Source organism: Schistocerca gregaria, chromosome 4 (genome assembly GCF_023897955.1).
Source record: "Schistocerca gregaria isolate iqSchGreg1 chromosome 4, iqSchGreg1.2, whole genome shotgun sequence".
Classification (NCBI taxonomy): domain Eukaryota; kingdom Metazoa; phylum Arthropoda; class Insecta; order Orthoptera; family Acrididae; genus Schistocerca; species Schistocerca gregaria.
The window spans coordinates 467772479-467794795 of record NC_064923.1 but is presented as its reverse complement, the minus strand read 5'-3'; the positions used below and the strand labels follow the sequence as shown (position 1 = coordinate 467794795).

Below are 22317 nucleotides of genomic sequence, written 5' to 3'. Positions count from 1 at the left end.
CAGATCAAAAGGTGCACAAGTTGATTCTAGCTTGATCCGTCAGTACAGAAACATTAGCAATAAATGAATTTATTTCACTCATCATGTACACAGGCCTATTATTAGATGTAAAAGTAGGGAGCAGGGTTATCAAACACTCCATCAACAATGAGGTCATCAGATACTCCTTGATTAGAGAAGGAATTCAGCCAGATGCTTTTCAAAGGAATCACTCCAATATTCGTGCCAAGTAATTTAGGGGAACCATGGAAATCCTAAATCTGGATGACCACACAGATTTTTGAACTGTCATCCTCCCAACTGCAAATCCAGTGCCTTTAAGAACTACTCGCAAGGCTTAATTTTGACAGATGTTCCTAGTTTGACCAGTATTGCAGCATCATGTATTGAAGGAGAATTGAAAAATTACTTGGGCAATTTTTTCACATTTGAATGACTTCAGTGTCTTACACATTTATTTTATTTGTCATTTAACAGAGTAACTTTAATTACAAACAATTTCAAGTTTGTCTTCGCAGACATTAAAGCTGTATCATCCTCTTTTCAGGATCATATGCATATCTTTTGAATGCAACTGTAAATTTCACAGGCCCAGTATCATTTCCATCATCTTGTACAGCAACATTTTTACCCTTTTTCTTTGAGCCTTGATTTATTTGAGAAATAGTCGTATCTTTCAGGCCACCTGCAACAGAGTAATATACAGAATATGCGGTATACCCAAATAACCTGGAAATTATGTGGCAGTATACATGCAACAATAATAGATACACATGAGACAAACTGAACCTTGTACTGTATACATTTAAATCCACACATGCTGCAAAATGCAAATAGGCCTGCTTCTGTCGATATTCTAATAATCTATAGTATACGTAGATCTAGGCCTACCCATATGAATAACATCTATATATGATGCTTAAGATGGATGTACACACAACATTATCTAAAATCAGGCACAGAGATTTTTATAGAGAGAGGCATGAAGATGATGTAGAGATGACAGCACAGAAAGACAGGTCTGTATGTACGTTCACTGAAGTACTAGTTAGGAAAAAATCAAACAACAGAAAATCCATTATGGAATGTAACAACAATATGAAAAGTGAAGTTGCTGCTCACCATATAGCAGAGATGTTGAGTCGCAGATAGGCACAACAAAAAGACTGTTACAAATAAAGCTTTCGGCCAGTAAGCCCTTTGTCAAAAATAGATAAAACACACACACACCACACACACACACACACACACACACACACACACACACACACACACGAGTAATATTGCAGGTGATTATGTGATCTATATATTATCATCAAAAAAGATGAAAGGTATTACTCTCCAGTAATTTAGGAACTGACCTGGAATTCTGATGTTTATTTTCCCACTCTGGCCAAATGCTCCATCTATTACTCCCTCTTCACCAGTGGACAGGTTCACTTTTAACCCTACAAACAGCTGGATGTTTGTTTCCTTCTTGAAAATGTCCTTTCCAATTACTTCATTTGCATTTTTTATTCTGTCAACAATTCCTGTCTTGCATTTGTCTTTGTAAACTTTGAGTTTTGGTAGTACAGCAGTAGAATAATTTTTATCAACAATCCTCTCGAGCATCTTTCCCCAGAATGCAATTCGACAACTGTTACTATTGATATCAATGTCCAGTTTTGAACCAATGACAAGGGAACGAGAACTTGCCAATATTGGTTTCTCAAACTCAAGTAAAACATATTGTTTTAAAGGTAATTCCTTTTCTATCTGTTTTGTACTATCTGATTCATCAGACAGTAACTCATCTTGATACTTGTATATCTGCTGAAAACTGAAGGAGTCACCTCTGTCATCCGACTTCTCAGAGCATTTATCATTCTCCATGAGCCCAAAAACTGAAACTTTTGCCATCACAGTTTCATAACCAACACTTATATGAAATTTCATTTTTGATTTTACAGAACTCTTGAAATACCTGATCTTCTGAGCAGAAATAATTGCAGCATGTATATTTGTGATATATCCTGGGCAACATACTAGCCCTCTTTCTAGAAGTTTTGGATCAAACTGTGTAACACATATGCCTAGTCGATCTCCTTGTGATGCCTGTTCAACTGGCTGATGAAACATCTGCATTGTTTTTACCTTTTTAGTAACTTGCATTGAAGGGATTTCAATTGCCTGAAAAGAAATGAAACATATACATAAAAATTATGACACAACATTTTTATAATGAAATGACTATTCCAAGAGAAAAAGTACAGTCACATTGCACTATTCAGACTGAAACATTATGAAAAGAAATTCATGCTATAAAAGAGCAAACAATCTCTATTACTATTTCTTGCACATTAAAAAGGTCATAATAAAAAATTGAATGATAAGACTGATTGAAAAAGAAGATGTAACACAATGAATAGTGTTTCTATTTCCTTCATTGTCACTGCCCAACCTATGTTGACATGTAGCAAATGCAGACAGGCAGGGGGAGGGGGAGGTGCAGTGGGAGACAGAATGGAGGAGGGGGAGGGGGGAGGGGGAGGGGGAGGGGAGGGAGGGAGAGAGAGAGAGAGAGAGAGAGAGAGAGAGAGAGAGAGAGTTGTTATGAGGTAGGGAAGGTAGACAGAATTTGGAGAACTTGACATGCAGAATCATACAACTTATTACCTAACTTTATAACTTAGGTTGAGATCAATGTAGTTAAACTGTGCAAACTTTAAAAAGGTATTAAAAATACAAACACAGTCAAATCACACCTACTGTCTCTCGGTTTTACTCAGTCACCTACATAATCACACACTATCACCAAAATTATAAATATGGTGTCTATTCTAAAGTCTGCTAAAACCCCAATAGATCAGCAAAGAGGGGCTGCAGTAATAACACAGGAAAATTTGACTGGTTGATCATCTACACACAACCTGATAAAATATTAAGCTCTATCCCCCAATAATTGAGAAATGAGACCACACAGTTCAAAAAACTTAAAAAGCTGTATCATATACCAATATCTGTCTGCTAAGATAGAGGGCAGATATGCAGTTGAAGTAGCCTCCACATTCAGGTCTGAAAAAAAATATAACTTATTAAAATGCTGTGTCCTAAAATTGGTATGCGAAAAGACCTGGAAAATCTGCTAACGCCACCTCTTGCCTTTAGCAGCTGCAGCCAATCATCCTTCACTTCCAGATACTCTCATTTCTGTGAATGCATGGTTTTGTACCTCAACAGTAATGTGCGAGGATGTTACAAAGGGACATGGAATTTGCAGCACCTGTTTTTCTGGCTGCCTCTTCAGCCAGTTCATTACCTTAAGTTTCAAAGTGTCTTGGTACCCAGTAGTATGACTCCTTCTTCCCCACCTCTTTATAAGCAGAGCACAGAATTAGGGATATTCTGAACTTGTTTGTGTGTTAAATTGAATGAACGTCAGTTCTGAAATCAAAGCACACATGAAATTTCACAACCAGAAAATCGTTCATCTGCTCCAGAGCTCTCAAGGTAACGTTTAGCTCCACCTAAAACACTCTGTATTTATTTGGCAAACATATCTCAAAGAAAAACTCAGAGAAAATCATAGAGAAGTGAAGACTGTCATTTCATTTAGATCCATCTTTGATTTCTGCTGTACAATTGTGGTGCTAATTTAAAATTTCTTGAAACATTGAGTAAAAATACACCCAGGAATGCAGTCCTGTACCTCAATTATTCTGGGCATAAGCTGGTTCATCTACATCTACATAGATACTCCGCAAGCGATCATACGGTGTGTGGCGGAGGGTACCTTGTGCCATTACTGGTCAATTCCTTTACTGTTCGACTCGCAAATAGAGCAAGGAAAAAACAACTGCCTATATGCCTCCATATGAGTCCTAATCTCTCATATCTTATCTTTGTGGTCCTTATGCACAATGTATGTTGGCAGCAGCAGAATCGTTCAACAGTCAGCTTCAAAAGCCAGTTCCCTAAATTTTCTCGATAGTGTTTCTTGAAAAGAATGTCGCCTTCACTCCAGGGATTCCCATTTGAGTTTTCAAAGTATCTCCGTGACACTTATGTGGTGATCAAACTTGCTGGTAACGAATCTAGCAGCCCGCCTCTGAATTGCTTCGATGTCTTCCTTCAATTCAACAAGGAATGGATCCCAAACATCGAGCAGTACTCAAGAACAGGTCGCACCAGCATCCTATAGGTGGTCTCCTTTACAGGTGAAACATACTTTCCTAAAATTCTACCAATAAACCAAAGCCAGCCATTTGCCTTCCCTACCACAGTTCTCACATACTCATTCCACCTCACATTGCTTCGCAAAGTTATACGCAGACATTTAAACGACTTGACTGTGTCAAGCAGGACACTAGTAATACTGTATACGAGTATTACAGGTTTGATCGTCCAACTCATCCACGTTAACTTACATTTTTCCACATTTAGGGCTAAGCTGCCATTCATCACATTAATTTTGTCTATGTTATCTTGTATCTTCCTACAGTCATTCAACTGCGACATCTTACTGTACACCCCGGCATCATCAGCAAATAACCGCAGACTGCTGCCCACCTTATCTGCCAAATCATTTATGTCTACAGAGAACAGCAGCAGTCCTATTACACTTCCCTGGGGTACTCCTGACAACACCATTTTCTCTGATGAACACTTGCGGTCGAGGACAACATACTGGGTTCTATTACTTAAGAAGTCTTCAAGCCACTCTCATAACTGTGAACTTATTCCATGTGCTCTTACCGTCATTAACAGCCTGCAATGAGGCACGGTGTTACATGCTTTCCAGAAATACGGAATCTACCTGTTGCCCTTCATCCGTTGTTCCCAGTATATTATGTGAGAAAAGGGCAAACTGATTTGCACATGAGCAATGCTTTCTAAAATATGCCGATTCATAGACATAAGCTTCTCGGTCTCAAGAAAGTTTATTATATTCAAATTGAGAATATGTGCAAGGATTCTGCAGCATACACAAGTTAGGGATATTGGCCTTTAATTTTATGTGTCCATTCTTTTACCCTTCTTATATTAGCTTCTTTCCAGTCACTTGGGACTTTGCGCTGGGCTAGAGATTCATGATAAGTGCAAGCTAGGTAAGGGGCCAGTGCCATAGAGTACTTTGGTTTCACTCATGTGTCAAGTTTGGCAGTTGTCCCATATCAACAGTCTCTTAGCCATGCTTTGCACAGATCATACATCCCCTAATTATTCAAAAGTGAATTTCAAAAATTATTTCTATAGTAGAAAGAGCAACAGTTTGGCATACTGATGATTACAGAACATCATAGAAACTGTATGCATAACACATTAAGAAGAGATGCCACTGAAAGGTCAGTAGTAGCTTCCCGGCCTAAGCACAGAGAATGGTGGATAGAGTCGATGAGTTTGATACGTACAGGTCTCATCGACCCATACTCAGTGCACCCAAAATTAGGCCAGGATCACAAAGAAGCCTTATAAACTGGTACATTTCCCAGGACCAGTGGCTGTGGTTCTTTAGGACATGCAGTGAATTCAAAGAACTGTATGTAATGTGCTTTAGGATTCAACCGTGCTCTCTCACTACCTCTCTCTAATCCCTCGGTTGTGGTAACCGTAATAGCTTTGCATCAAGCATGAGACCCACAAAGCTCTCCAAATCTTTCAGACTGGATGCTGAATCTAGGCTGACAATGGTGGTCGTTTTAGCAAATCGCTTTACCATGGGCAATGTCTTCAAGTGACGTTTGGAGTCACTCTTCCTCCTGTACAACAGCTATGGATAGTCACAAGCTTCAAATATAGCCAGTTCAGTACACATAGTCCAGATGGCCTCGGTATGCAACCATTTTCATTGCTTTCTTTTGTACACTGTTTAATCTCTCAAGAGAATTGAGATTAGGAAGTGGACACTGGAATGCAAATTGCCAATCACTTACTATTCAGCAGTATCCGCAAGGGTGTATTGAGATAGCTGCAATATGGTAAGGCACCATAGCTTTTCTGAAGCGCATGCTGTGCCCATTGTTCTGAAGAGAGGGGGTTCTCACCAGCTTTATCCAAAGGGCACTTATGGCCATACCCTAAAATCACACTGTCTGCAGCACAAATGCAAAACTGCTTGCAAGTTGCTCCCTGCAGTCTACCAGTGCTGTGTAGTAGAAAATTAGTTATGAGTTCTCCCTCCACCTGCCTAATGTTTTTAGGGCCTCTCAACTCTATGTCTTTACCACTGTCTATGTTAAGATCATGTTTGTGCTGAAAATCAGAATGAGTAAGACGAAAATAGCTGAGAAGGAGTCACATTATGCAAAACAAAAATTTTGTGAATTCTTCCACTTCAAGCTCAGTGGGTAGAAGATGACTGTCAGTGGGCTGATTTGTAATCTGTTACTTAACAGAAGTATTGGGAGAATGGCTGTTACTAAGTGTTTTACATCCAGCAACAGATTGTAATTGAGTGGCAGATACATCCAGTCAGTTGTCATCACATGTAATGAAATTTGTAAAATACAAATGCTTTATAGCACTCAAGGAAGGCCAATCTGACTTCAATGCATAATCTTCAACTACAAAATTGCAAAATATTTAGCACTTTGATTTATATTGTAAAGAGCATTTCAGTTTGGTAGTGCACTTAATTTTTCATTTTGTTGGCAAACTGAAAATTTATCGTATCCTCCAAACACAGAAATGAATTTCTTCTTGACTTCAGATACAATAAAGTACACATCATCAAACCTCAACTGAAGAAAATCTGAAGGCTACGGAATAGCACTTTCCCCAAGTTTCTACATGACAGTTGGAACATAGGTTATCTGCAAATAGCAGGAACATCACGGAGTTCATAAGGTCCTTATCATAACTAGGAATTGCCTCCACGGAGTGCATTTTATTACTTTATGACATTCTAATTGATTAAACAATCAATACTACAACTCCTGCTTATTTACAAAGCACATAATCAGCATCCACCACTTCTCACAGGAAAACACGGCACAGCAGAATTGTGATGATGTTGGTGACAGTCAGGCATTTCAGTGCTTAGATGCTGCTTTAAGTAACTTCAGGCAAGTTCAATGCCGTATCATTTGCTTTCTCTATGCTGTAATCCCAAAGGTTCTTTACATTAAGGCAATATACCACTAAGAATGACAGTAAGGACAGTCACATCTAAAATTAACAGATATCAACCTCTTACTCGTATATATAGAATGATACCAATTCAACAACTGGAAAAGTTTTGGGTTATGGAGAGCTGAATAAATGCCTCATTTACTGAGCTACATGAGTTTGGAAGGCCACTGAGCGATAACATATGCCTTCTAAATATTAATAAATAATAATAAATATGAACATTACTAATATTTTATTACTATCAGTTTTATGATATAAACACATTTTGGAACATCCATGAAAACTCAAATCCAAGAACAATACTGCTGATCATACTTCAAACTACATTCTATATCTACATCTACATGGGTACTCTGCAAATCACATTTAAGTGCCTAGCAGAGGGTTCATCGAACCACCTTCACAATTCTCTATTATTCCAATCTTGTATAGTGCGTGGAATGAATGAACACCTATATATTTCCGTACGAGCTCAGATTTCCCTTATTTTATCATGGTGATTGTTCCTTCTTATGTAGGTCAGTGTCAACAAAATATTTTCGTATTCGGAAGAGAATTTCGTGAGAAGATTCCGTCACAACGAAAAACCCCTTTCTTTTAACGATTTCCAGCCCAAATCCTGTATCATTTCTGTGACTATCTCTCCCATATTTCTTTCTTTGAACTTTTTGATGTACTCTATGAGTCCTATCTGGTAAGGACCCCACAACGCGCAGCAGTATTCTAAAAGAAGATGGACAAGCGTAGTGTATGCAGTCTCTGTAGTAGGTCTGTTATATTTTCTAAGTGTCCTGCCAATAAAACAGTCTATGGTTAGCCTTCCCCTCAACATTTTCTACGTGTTCCTTTCAATTTAAGTTGTTCGTAATTGTAACACCTAGGTATTTTGTTGAATTTATGGATTTTTGATTAGACTGATTTATCGTGTAACCGAAGTTTAACGAGTTCCTTTTAGCACTCATGTGGATGACCTCACACTATTCATTATTCAGGGTCAACTGCCACTTTTCGCATCATTCAGATATTTTTTCTAAATTGTTTTGCAGTCTGTTTTGATCTTCTGATGACTTTATTAGTCGATAAATGACAGCGTCATCTGCAAACAACCGAAGACGGCTGCTCAGATTGTCTCCCAAATTGTTTATATAGATAAGGAACAACAAAGGGCCTATAACACTACCTTGGGGAACGCCAGAAATCACTAGTTTTACTCGATGACTTTCTGTCAGTTACTACGAACTGTGACCTCTCTGACAGGAAATCACAAATCCAGTCACATAACTGAGATGATATTCCATAAGCATGCAATTTCAATACGAGCCGCTTGTGTGGTACTGTGTTAAAAGCCTTCTGGAAATCCAGAAATATGGAATTGATCTGAAATCCCTTGTCAATAGCACTCAACACTTCATGTGAATAAAGAGCTATTTGTGATTGACAAGAACGACGTTTTCTAAACCCATGTTGATTGTGTGTCAATAGACAGTTTTCTTCGAGATGATTCATAATGTTCGAACACAATATGTGTTCTAAAATTCTGCTGCATATGGACGTTAACGATATGGTCCTGTAATTTAGTGGATTACTCCTACAACCTTTCTTGAATATTGGTGTGACCTGTGCAACTTTCCAGTCTTTGGGTGCGGTTCTTTCGTCGAGCGAACGGTTGTATATGATTGTTAAGTATGGAGCTAATGCATCAGCATACTCCGAAAGGAACCTAATTGGTATACAGTCTGGACCAGAAGACTTGCTTTTATTAAGTAATTGAAGTTGCTTCACTACTCCGTGGATATTTACTTCTACGTCACTCATATTGGCAGCTGTTCTCAATTCGAACTCTGCAATATTTACTTCATCTTCTTTTGTGAAGGCATTTTGGAAGGCTCTGTTTCGTAACATTAATTCTTCATTTATACATGCTTGCTGCAACTGTAACATGAGATCTAAGTATCATGGAGTGTTGGCAAGGGATATCAGGATTAACTAATTTGAAAGAAACTAGATTCTTTGGGCCATATTGAAACACAGTGGGATAATCAGAACTTTAGCCAGCACTGATCAGTTTGTATCAAATACTCACACCGAGAACTTTTTACAAGAATCGTCATCATCAAAAAGATGAAAAATCTCTATAACACTCCTTCCATTCCATCCCAAAAAATACATCACTTGTGACTTTCCACAACACCCCTACACTTCTGATAAAAGACCCAACTCTACAATGACTACATAATTCAGGTTATCACAAAGTACAGATAAAATTCGTAGAGTTATATCAACACCCCAATAATTAAAAAGGTGCCATCAAAACTCATTCTGCAAAGCTACAGGTGTGAAAGGAATAGACTACGCAATTCTATGATGAACTAGATATTCAAGACATTGCCCTATCACATTGGTGGTTCGGGCACACAATGAACACAATCAAGTGAATGGAAACATATAAAAACAATTTACACATCATGCTGTATTGATATCCAATATTTTCAAAAATAATTTAACAACACCAATAAATACCTAAAGAACTTGATTAGTTATATCAACCTCTACATCAGAAACTAAGATCAGTTCCTACTGTGCAACAGTAACAATACACAACCTGTCAAATATTTTTTTTAAATTCTCTATAAATATTTTTAGAAGAGAAATAAAACGTTAAGTCTACATACATCATTAACATTTACAGATCCCTGGAGAACAGTTCCAGTCATTACAGTCCCCTGCCCACGAATGCTGAAGCAATGATCAACAGCAAACAAGAATGGTTCCGAGGTACCACGGGTGGGAACATAAGCGTATTGTTTTAGTGTTTCTATAAGTTCTTCTATTCCTGTGAAACAGATTATATATTATTTCCACTTACAGGGCATGCATCATATTTCAATATATAAAACATAAAATGTAACTACAATTAAATGAAATACAAGCTACATTTTTGTGTAATGAACAACAACAATACTGCTACCATTGGCAACATTGTGATTGTGTTATTACTGCCATCTTTCACGCAAGGTAGGAGACTTTTCATTAGTCTTACTTTGAATATTCATTTTCTATCATAAATACAACTAATAAGTACAATTTTGTTCACAAAAGCACCTTCATAGTCATCAAAAGAAAATGTGACAATATTTTTCATTTATACAGGATTTATCAGAAAACAGAAATTGACATAAGGAAATGATATGGTAATACAGTCAAAAACATTCCAGTAAACATAGATCCAGAAAGATGCCATTTGTGAGATAATTGTGAACATTTGATTATAAGCTGCAACTTGTGACAGCACTGGAAAAAAAAAATTATTGCGCTCCAAATTAAATATGATAGCTCTTGTTGTCTTCACTGATGATGATAAATTCAGCTTCTCTTTCCTGAGTGGATTAGTAACTGAAATAATGAAATTACATTTGTTCTTGATGCTATTAACCAGTGAGACAATTAATCACTAGGCATTATCCAGCTGCAAATTATGTGAAATGATGACCTGTGACAACAACATTTCAATTTGTGCTAATAAAATTTTATTGTCTCTAAAACTGTCACATAAACTCAAAGACTGGTGAAACCAACTACTTCAGTAAGTTGTTAAAAGCGAATTGAGCCTCCAATATAGTGGCAGGTAAACTTGCTATATAAAACTTAATAAATTGAAAAAACTGCCAAAAATATTAATTTTGTTCACTGCTAACCGTTAAAGGAAAATCAACCACAGACTAATCCATACTTAATTTGAGTCAAACTGACACACGATGCTACTCCTAAGTGCTTATCTGTGGTAAAATCATCAGAGACCCTTAGAGGTAAAACTGGCATAAAGTCCAACTTTAGTGTTCAGAAACAGAGTCCAAAACCCACATCACATGAGAATTACAAGTCCAGATGGTCACCTGGGAGAAGATAATCAAACACCTAACTAGGCCGTAAGTTTTCTAAGTCCAGCTAATGGACTGTCCATAAAATTTTTATCTCCTTAAAGCCTGTGTGCCTGGAATCATCACACAGCTTGACCTACATGCTACTTCAATTAGATTGCAAAGAACATTTTCCAACCAGCACAGGTCCCTCTCCAACCACATTGCACAGAACTCTCTCCCTGCCATGATGGCCGTCGCCCTTATATAGCCTCAGCCCACCTCCTCCACAGTATTCCTGTATATGTCACTTAATGAGGTCTGCAGTTACATCAGCCTCACTTACATCTTTTGATACAGAAAATTTATGAATTATGTGACTGCCCCATTAAGCTGTGTGCCAAAATTCTTGTCAAAAATGTTGCAATGCTCAAAAAGCATTCTCTCTCTTTGTGCTGTTAAATATTATTACAACTATTAATTTGGTACCACTTCCCTACCAAATTTTTACTGCTCTTACCATTGCTCTACTCAAAATTGATGTATCTTCAATAGTTCATCAGTTATGGATGACATAAACAAAAAAAAGAAACATACACTAAAAATTTTAAATTTTAAGAAAGAAAGATGATGAATTGTGTGTTACAACCTCCACCAATGCATACTACCTTGCTATCTGTGAACTTGTTTCGATTATATATCAATTTTTAACTAAAGTCCGTCTCACTGCTGAATTAATTATGCTATAAATCTTGTGTATGTACCCGTTGAAGCACCTCACCAAGAGCTTAATTTGATTGCCCAATCTTCATTCTACATTAATTGGTAAAGAAATAATTATACTTTTGCTGACTGGCACTTACAGGAAAACTTCTTGATGGGTGTATCTTTTTATATATGATGATCGCAATGACTCATGGCTGGGGAATATGGTACATGTATGATGGGAACCTGGAACGTTTTGTAAGTGAATTGTGAAACAATGCCATTGATAAAGTTAAGGAATTCAGGCATTGAATTGTACAGTCTTGTCAAGATTCAAGAGATGATCCAGCAGTGTTTGAAGAATCTGTAGCTCATTGCAGAGATAGGTGAAGTATTACACACAAATATGAGGACAACAAGTGTAAAACTGCAGTAAACTATATAACATGAAATGAGCCAAACTAGCACTGAGTTTCTTGTTACGTTTCAAATACATTTGTACTAACTAGGGCAACATTTCGTACTGAAGTTAATGGCGGCTCACAACCACATGTTCGCAATTATTTTCCAAACCCATGTCTACTGGAATGTTATTGGTTTTATTTTCGCACATCCTCAGCCACGTCAGTTTTCATTGTTAATTATCATACACATTATTTTATCAAGTTACATTTACTTTTTAACTGCTTATCAAAAACACTGAAAGACAAGTTGAACACCATAAAATGTTCAGAAAATAGCTTTTTAAAGTAAAACATTTCATCTGAATATAGGTAATTTGACATCATACTCGGGGAAAAAAGGAAATCACACTACAACAATATGAAAGGGCAACGTAAAAAAAGCAACTGCAGAGTAGCAATCTTGAAGATAGAACCTAAAGGGAAAGAAATACTAAAAATAATTCCCTTACTCTTTACAGAGTACAAGCTAAAACGATTTCTACATCTACATCTACATCTACATCCATACTCCGCAAGTCACCTGACGGTGTGTGGCGGAGGGTATCCTGAGTACCTCTATCAGTTCTCCCTTCTATTCCAGTCTCGTATTGTTCGTGGAAAGAAGGACTGTCGGTATGCTTCTGTGTGGGCTCTAATCTCTCTGATTTTATCCTCATGGTCTCTTCGCGAGATATACATAGGAGGGAGCAATATACTGCTTGACTCTTCGGTGAAGGTATGTTCTCGAAACTTCAACAAAAGCCCGTACCGAGCTACTGAGCGTCTCTCCTGCAGAGTCTTCCACTGGAGTTTATCTATCATCTCCGTAACGCTTTCGCAATTACTAAATGTTTCTGTAACAAAGCGCACTGCTCTCTGTTGGATCTTCTCTATCTCTTCTATCAACCCTATCTGGTACGGATCCCACACTGCTGAGCAGTATTCAAGCACTGTGCAAACAAGCGTACTGTAACCTATTTCCTTTGTTTTCGGATTGCATTTCCTTAGGATTCTTCCAATGAATCTCAGTCTGGCATCTGCTTTACCGACAATCAACTTTATATGATCATTCCATTTTAAATCACTCCTAATGTGTACTCCCAGGTAATTTATGGAACTAACTACTTCCAGTTGCTGACCTGCTATAGTGTAGCTAAATGATAAGCAATCTATCTTTCTATGTATTTGCAGCACATTACACTTGTCTGCATTGAGATTCAATTGCCATTCCCTGCACCATGCGTCAATTAGCTGCAGATCCTCCTGCATTTCAGTACAATTTTCCATTGTTACAACCTCTCGATATACTACACCATCAGCCGCAAAAAGCCTCAGTGAACTTCCGATGTCATCCACAAGGTCACTTATGTATATTGTGAATAGCAACGGTCCTACGACACTCCCCTGTGGCACACCTGAAATCAATCTTACTTCGGAAGACTTCTCTCCAATGAGAATGACGCTGCGTTCTGTTATCTAGGAACTCCTCAATCCAATCACACGATTGCTCTGATAGTCCATATGCTCTTACTTTGTTCATTAAACGACTGTGGGGAACTGTATTGAACGCCTTGTGGAAGCCAAGAAACACGGCATCTACCTGCGAACCCGTGTCTATGGCCCTCTGAGTCTCATGGACGAATAGTGCAAGCTGGGTTTAACACGACCGTCTTTTTCGAAACCCATGCTGATTCCTACAGACTAAATTTCTAGTCTCCAGAAAAGTCATTATACTCTAACATAATACGTGTTCCAAAATTCTACACCTGATTGACGTTAGGGATATAGGTCTATAGTTCTGCACATCTGTTCGACGTCCCTTCTTGAAAACGGGGATGACCTGTGCCCTTTTCCAAGCCTTTGGAACGCTTCGCTCTTCTAGAGACCTACGGTACACCTCTGTAAGAAGGGGGGCAAGTTCATTTGCGTACTCTGTGTAAAATCGAACTGGTATTCCATCAGGTCCAGCGGCCTTTCCTCTTTTGAGTGATTTTAATTATTTCTCTATCCCTCTGTCTTCTATTTCGATATCTACCATTTGGTCATCTGTGCGACAGTCTAGAGAAGGAATTACAGTGCAGTCTTCCTCTGTGAAACAGCTTTGGAAGAAACATTTAGTATTTCAGCCTTTAGTCTGTCATCCTCTGTTTCAGTACCATTTTGGTCACAGAGTGTCTGGACATTTTGTTCTGATCCACCTACCACTTTGACATAAGACCAAAATTTCTTAGGATTTTCTGCCAAGTCAGTACATAGAACTTTACTTTCGAATTCATTGAACGCCTCTCGTATAGCCCTCCTCACACTACATTTCGCTTCGCGTAATTTTTGTTTGTCTCCAAGGCTCTGGCTATGTTTATGTTTGCTGTGAAGTTCCCTTTACTTCCGCAGCAGTTTTCTAACTCGGTTGTTGTACCACGGTGGCTCTTTTCCATCTCTTACGCTCTTGCTTGGCACATACTCATCTAACGCATATTGTACGATGGTTTTGATCTTTGTCCACTGATCCTCAACACTATCTGTACTTGAGACAAAACTTTTGTGTTGAGCCGTCAGGTACTCTGTAATCTGCTTTTTGTCACTTTTGCTAAACAGAAAAATCTTCCTACCTTTTTTTAATATTTCTATTTACGGCTGAAATCATCGATGCAGTAACCGCTTTATGATCGCTGATTCCCTGTTCTGCATTAACTGTTTCAAATAGTTCGGGTCTGTTTGTCACCAGAAGGTCTAATATGTTATCGCCACGAGTCGGTTCTCTGTTTAACTGCTCAAGGTAGTTTTCAGATAAAGCACTTAAAAAAATTTCACTGGATTCTTTGTCCCTGCCACCTGTTATGAACGTTTGAGCCTCCCAATCTATATCCAGCAAATTAAAATGTCCACCCAGAACTATAACATGGTGGGGAAATCTACTCAAAATATTTTCCAAATTATCCGTCAGGTGCTCAGCCACAACAGCTGCTGAGCCCGGAGGCCTATAGAGACATCCATGTAGTTCTTTTAAAAATTGTCACGCTGGAAACAGAACCCTGCCTTTCACACTTGGTGTACGATCAGCTGACCTAGACAAACATACCTCACAAACTGACAAAGTTTCAAGGGAAAAATATCATGACAATTTGAAGCTTTGAAGTAGGTTATTGGAAGGCCTCATATTGTGCACACCGCATGTGAAGGGATTTTTGGATTTGAATCCTGGACCAGCACTTAACTTGTCAAATACAGTTAAAAAGAAAAATGTTTGCAAAATAATTATTTTTCAACCGTGTCCCTGGACTTTCAGATTACAGGAACACTCTTATGTGGTAAGTTAACCTTCAGGTTAACACCCAATTGTTACATAAAATTGTGTCAACTAATCATGTATAAAATTAAGAAAAATAAATGACAGAAATATATTCTTAATCTTGGTGGTAAACTGAAGTAATACAGAGTCAAATTTGAAAAGTTAAAGAAATAATTACTAACTTGCTAAAAAGAAAAACCAAATTACATTTCTTCTTTCTTAAATCCCCTTTTTTCTTCGCATATGTTTCATTTACAGTTGGGCATCCCACATGCAATATAGGTAACAATTAAAATAGGTACACTATACTGAGAGAGGAACCAGCGGTATTTTGGTCTTGTTCTGGAAACAGTCTCAAAATTTACATGAAGTGGTGTAGGAAAATCACTAGCAAAATAAATCACAATTATCTGAATGTGCCTTTTTGCAATTAATTATTCAGCAATGCACACAGCAATAACATTTTCCATACAATGACACACTAGTAGTAGTATTATTATTAGTAGTGGTAGTAGTACTAGGAGTAAGGAATGGTGAGAAAGAATAATACTTTGTTCTAAATTGTATACATCATGAACACCAAAATTATGCTCAGCAAATGGACATTATTAAACACTGTACTATGAATGCATTCAAGGAACATCTCAAAGAATATGAAATTAAATTAAGAAGTTATTACAGACCACTTTCGAAATAATTAGTGCTGGTGATGTTCTATTTAGGCTATTTAGTCAGGGATATTTGCTTTGGTATTTCTTAAATAGAAAGCTGTTTATTTACTTCATACAATTTAACTGCTGTTTACTAAATACTATTTACATATGCAAGCCTGAAGAGTTATTTTGGGAACAGAATTATTGCATACAGTACTAACAAGTGATTTCAGTATCATATTAAGGACAACAGATATCTTGCACAGTATGAATGCCCCAGTAAAGTAAAGGAAAAATGATCTATAATAAATTTGTCATTTTCTATAATTTCTTCCAATAATACATATTATTTAACATATGAACGATATACTGAGAAAATAATAAAAGGTAAGAGAGACTCAACATAAAAAATACATACCAACAGAACTACTGTTTAAATCAGAATCTCCCCCAGATTTTGCAGAAATACTAACTACAGGAGCATCTTTAAAGACAGTGTTTGCTAAAGTATTTTTCATTCTCTTTGTCATCTGTAAAATGTAATAAGTTAATGAGCTTTCTTCTGTAATTAAAGCACTGTCCTGTTAGATAATTATAAAATTATCTTACCTTTTCAATCATTACTCCTCTTTTCTCAGGTGGTAGTAAATCAATTTTATTTAAAACAACAATCATATGTTTGCACGTTATTTCCCCAATAATCAAGCACTCAGCAGTTTGAGTCTGCATGCCTTTTATTATATCAACTACAAGTATCATCATGTCTATAATCTGAGCCCCTGAAATATTTAAACAATCATTATTTCAGTAAAGACAACATTACACAAGTTCATTCATTAACCAGCAAAGTTTCATATTTATAAAGGTAAAAACACAGAAAATTATTTCTTTTATAAATATAAGGCAAGCCACTTGGTCAAAGTCTGCTGTCATCTACACAAGAGAGAAAATTAGTTGCATGAATCTGTGATACTATTCTAATAATTTAAATAAAATATTTAGAGTGTTTCAAAGAAAATTTAAATTATTCTTGTAGATTTCTGCATGGCAGAAGTTCAACACTAAAGTGATAACACTAAAAAGTCTACCAAACAGAACACAATAGAAATACATAAATATGTTGCAAAGAAGTAAGGAGGGGTAAAATATAATGCAAACGGATAAGAGCACCTCGATCCAGAAACAAAGCAACACCGTATTAACAATCTATATCATTCCTTATTAGTTTCCTTATGCCAGACATCTGTAACCTAATAAATTAATTGCAACGCCAATAATTTAGATAAATAAACTTCTACTTCCACAATTACATTATAACTCAAATAAAATAGCTCTGCGATTGACAAATTGCAGTGTTGCTGGCCTGCAGCAAGCTAAACATGACAAGATTATTTGTATATCCAACCAAACAAGCAACACAGTATGAAACAACTACACGTGCCTGGTCACTGGCCCCTGCTACTCAACTTGCTTGAACTGTTTGTTCCTGCTAGCAGCTTAGTCATTACATGAATACATTAATATTTTTCAAAGAAATTAATCTGAACTACATAGGCCTGCTTACAAAGCAGTATTCCTTGTCATGCTGCTACACACTGAACATTGTTTCTTAGCACGGGCAAAACAGAAGGTTTCAATCTCAAATCTAGGTCATCATATAATTTTTAGAAGGGGTGGCTGTAGGCAGAGATGTCCTATATTTTTATTTATGTTCAATGGGATGTTTTTGGAGATATCTGCATCATGGTGAATTACTAAATTCTGCATCCTAGACAAAGAAGTAAAAATAATTATTTTTGTGTTTTGTATTATGTTTACACACATCATAGTGCAGATGAAATAGCTTTTTACCATCAGTAAGAAAGAGCCTACCATTAAGAAGTAAATGTATTGTGAAGAAAGACATTCTAAGACAAAGGTGCCCTTCCCCAGTAGAAACAAGGGCTGCCCCCACTCTCCACTCACAGCTCTCAGGGAAAGGAAAAAATGTATTGTAGGCTTTTCTCTTTCAAGAAAATGATTCAAAAGTCAATATTATGCTGTCTTTCACAAGGTCAGAACTGGAACATTTTCATGACTACTTACACATTGCCATTCGTCTTCCAAAATACTGAACATACGCCACACTCCCAGGTCGAGCCCTCTCTCCCCCAAACTATCATACGGGTGCGCTCTTGCTGTCCAACACATGTACAGTTTCACCAAAACTTCTAAGGTTAAAATTATATAGACAATATAGTATCCTAAAACGAGCAATTTCAGATAGGAACTAGAAACTGGAAATGACTGTTTTAGCAGTATCAAGTCTTGAAAGAGTAATGTGTGTAAGGCATGTGTTTGTAAACTGTCTGTGTTTTATACCGAACAATCACTTTACATCCACATCTCAAATCCCCATCATCTGCTGAGCTGTAATTGTATAAGATACTAATACCACCCTATTTGAATGGTACACATTATTTTGGGCTCATTCTAAATGTGTTGCCACACTTGTTTGGACTTTACCTCTTATTTTCCATGAGAGGACATAGTAGGCAACACAGTGGTGCACCAGCCCACTTCAGTTTTCATGTCCATGAGCATCCAAACAGTAGTTTGATACCTGGATGTACAAAAATAAAAATGCAACAACATTTTATTCATGACTGTTCTCCTTGCACTGGGAATGTTATTTGCGAAGAGGTAGTGAAACTTGAAAACCGACGTAGCAACAGCAGAAACAAGGAGATCAGCATCATCAAATAATCTAGTAAATTGTGTGAATGTGCTAAAGCTGTTGAAACATAAATAAATGCAATATACCAACATATGAGACAAACTATAATAACAATGGAGACTCCAGGTAGGCATATCAATAATGAGGGAACTAGCAGAAATTGCGGAAAGTAGCAACCCAAGTTTCAATGTCATGGATATCACCAATCCTCATATTGCACTTAAGGAAATGCTGAATGGCTGTGAGAATTCATTTAAGACCTGGCAGTGATTGTGTGCTAGCTGGAGCTGCAAACAATGTGTGTAGAAGCAAGAGGGCATGTGCACAGAGTGTTCTAATTGAAGCTTTCCAAAAATGTCAAAGGCGGACTACTACATCATTAGTATACCAGAAAGAGCCGATCTCATGGGAGTATCATGTATTATCTCCATATAACATCCATCAAAACAAAACAATTGTAAAGATCTGCAGTGATTACTCAAATGCTACATTTGCATGTGCAGATAGTACCATAAGAGGCCACTTCATTAGACATGGTCTTCATGGAATAGAAAGGCCAAAGAAGCTATGACCATCGAAATTCTGAAGGTTGTGAAATCATGTACTCATGGGAAAAGCATGACTACTCATCTGCAAGACTGCCAGTCACCAGAAACTAATGTCAGGTCAGCCACAGCAGAAGTCAAATCACCTACAACAGAAGTCATGTCAAAGAGTTAATTTAAACTTTTGTATAGCTTTCAGACCTTGTTTTGCATATGCGTGGAGCAATAGGAATTAACAGGTGTGTAACTCGCATTGGTTTATTCTAATTACAAAATCAGATTAGTATCTGATACAAAAAACTGAAGTAGATAGTGTGCTAGACCTCTACCTGTTCATCTCAATATCAGACAGGCAATGCCCTCACTGCCTGACTCATTGCCCAGCCCAAAACGCTAGGGACAGGAGCTTGAAATTTGAATAATGACACCATGTATAGCCCAGAAACTACGACAGAATCATATTAATGGATTTTTAACTGCTTCCTCACGCAAAAATTTCATGTTTGAGAGTGAATAGTAAATAAATTGTGTTTTGTTCAACTAATATAAGGGAAGCAAAACATCATTTGTTTATTTTCATCCTTGAAAAAATACAATAGGAATGTTAGACCCAGCAGGTCACAAACTTCAACAAAAAAAATTTTACTTAACAGATAACTCTCTGATACATCAAAGAAAATTATTATGTAATCATACAGTCAGTATTTTAGCATGTAGCATGTTGTGACTGAAAGGCAAAATATAAGCAAAAACCCTGTTGAATGAAATAGAGAGAAAACTGGAGATACTGTCAGTATGAGCAATACAGCTGGTCTCAAAAACAGAGTCCAAAAAAGTTTAAGGTCCTGGAAGAATATATGCATCTTATCTGCACATCACAGTGAGTGAATAAAAGTTACAGCCACATCCAAACCAAGCATAAATAATGTAATTTCATGTGAAATACAGTCATCTCTAACATTCATGTATGCCATGCTCACTCGCAAATCATGAAGAAACAGCTAACTTGGAAGCAGCAGCTCAAGGTACATTTGTTTATTTCTTTCTCTTAGGCCTTATGGGAGTATTGTAGTCATATAATTTTGACAAGTCTCAATGTTTTAAGGATATGAGGGCAGGTCAATAATTTGCCTTCAAAGAGACAAATACTGTGATGAGAGTATGAAATTATACTGTCTATTAGCAGAGCGCATGTCAAAATTTATATCAGTAGTTAACAATTTACAGATACACTGTGTCAAGGATGGAAAGGTAAAGTGTGCTGGCAATAGCACAGGGAAAATTTTATGTAAAACAGTGAGAATGGAATAAGAGGCTTTGGAATGCATATGATGGAAGTATTCCCATGACATGGTATGCTCCTTTAGCATATATCTGGTATTTTAGCTGCATAAACTTTCATGTTATTCTTTACTGTCCAAATATAGTGCTTATTACTAAGTGAATTCATTGCCTCTGCCACATCTTAATCTTGCCTATCAATCTATCACCAACATTTACAAAGCTAAACAAAAAAATGCAGTAGGAAACACTGCTTATGTTTTGCCATTATGCATGGCTGTTCTCACAAGCTCTAAATTTGGAAACCTGAAAGCTTATTATCAAAAATAATCTGAATATTGGATAATGTAATAATCCTGAAAATAACAGTAAAACCATCACAATCATCCTTTATTAATGAGTCTGCTATAAACTGACAATAATTCACAGAACACATAACAACAGAAATTGTTGAGTAGGTTAATGTACTAAATTTTCTGATTCAGCATGAACTTATACAATACAAGTGTTCATAAAGATATACAGGTAATCAAATATATACCGTATGAATGTACAAAATAAAAACTGAAACTCTCTAAGAACAGTTGGAAATTCACGATACAAAGTACAAATGTATTAGGCCATTTAAATTCCTAAATCACATCGTAGAAACATCTTACATCCTAGTGGAGGGTTATTCTTTGATTCCTATAGTGTATATGAATTTACGCACCACCAATAATTGTTCGTATCAGAGAGGCATGGCCAGGACAGTCCACAAATGTAAACTGCAAAATTTCTTTATCACTATATTTCGTAAGATGGGGCGGCATGTGAACCTGAAAAGAACTGAATCCAAGATCAATCGTTATTCCTCTTTCTTGAGATTGAGGATTCTTGTCAAACGCCGCTGTGCTGGCAACTGTACTAATTGCTTTTGCTAAAGAGGTTTTTCCGGAATCGACGTGACCCAGAATGCCTACATTTAAATTCAGAACTTGTCTCCCCATCGCTACTTATTTTCTAGTCACTATAACAGAATACCGAAACTGGAGCTATGCATTAGGTTATTTAGGTTATGTTGTTTTGACAGTAATGGATAGACTCCACTGTTCTAACAATTCATAAACATTAAGCTGTTTTCTTGGGTATCCACTATAACTCAGAATGAAACGACTGTCACACGCTTGTTTTTTGATAAGTTCCGTTGCAGGTGTTTGAAAATCGCGCACGTCCTCTAACTAGCACTCAACAAAACACTCTTTGCCCACATTACTTTGCGGCTATGATGTAATTGCAAGGTGTTATCTCGTACATTAATGAGACACTGGCTACAAAAATGTTGACGCTAGCGATAAACAGAAATCTGATTATTCCATGAATCTCATGATGTCGTGAAATGTACAGCGTCGATATTTATTGTTTACCAATGGTGTGCAACTTTGCACTAAGTATGTGTGAGTGAAGGGGGTGGTTTGGCAGAATCTAAACCTGTTATGTATTTTTTAAGTTATCTTTCATTTATCTTAACAAACGCGACACATTTTTCTTGTTTCTCTTCGTAAGGGAAAATTTTCAGTTTTCAGAAAATTGCTTTAAAAATTCAGGTAATCAGTTAAATCTGTTGCCCACTATTCGCGTTAAAAAACTGCAAATCCCTGGTTTAGCTCGATTCAAATAAGTCTTAGCGGTTCCGTCTCATTTTGACACTAGCACGGCCAGAGATCATTAGTACA

At 37.0% G+C, this 22317-nt stretch overlaps 1 protein-coding gene across 1 annotated transcript; it reads right to left on the bottom strand.

Annotated features, from left to right (window-relative positions):
* Positions 1 to 437: 437 nt before the first annotated feature.
* On the bottom strand, positions 438 to 22303 carry LOC126268206 (selenocysteine-specific elongation factor). The gene is made up of 6 exons (XM_049973833.1): positions 21315 to 22303; positions 16670 to 16839; positions 16479 to 16590; positions 9786 to 9946; positions 1362 to 2172; positions 438 to 685 (listed from the first exon to the last, which is right to left on the bottom strand). The coding sequence occupies exons 1-6, from the start codon at positions 21589 to 21591 to the stop codon at positions 522 to 524; spliced, it is 1695 nt and encodes a 564-aa protein (XP_049829790.1). The 5' UTR covers positions 21592 to 22303; the 3' UTR covers positions 438 to 521.
* Between the last annotated feature and the right edge of the window lie 14 nt (positions 22304 to 22317).

Coding starts and splice junctions, on each gene's coding strand:
- LOC126268206 (XM_049973833.1), bottom strand. CDS start 21,591: ATGGGGAGACAAGTTCTGAATTTAAATGTAGGCATTCTGGGTCACGTC. Junction 16,840..21,314: donor GATACGAACAATTATTGGTG/GTGCGTAAATTC, acceptor TAAATATTTCAG/GGGCTCAGATTATAGACATG. Junction 2,173..9,785: donor GATCTGTAAATGTTAATGAT/GTATGTAGACTT, acceptor ATTTCTTTTCAG/GCAATTGAAATCCCTTCAAT.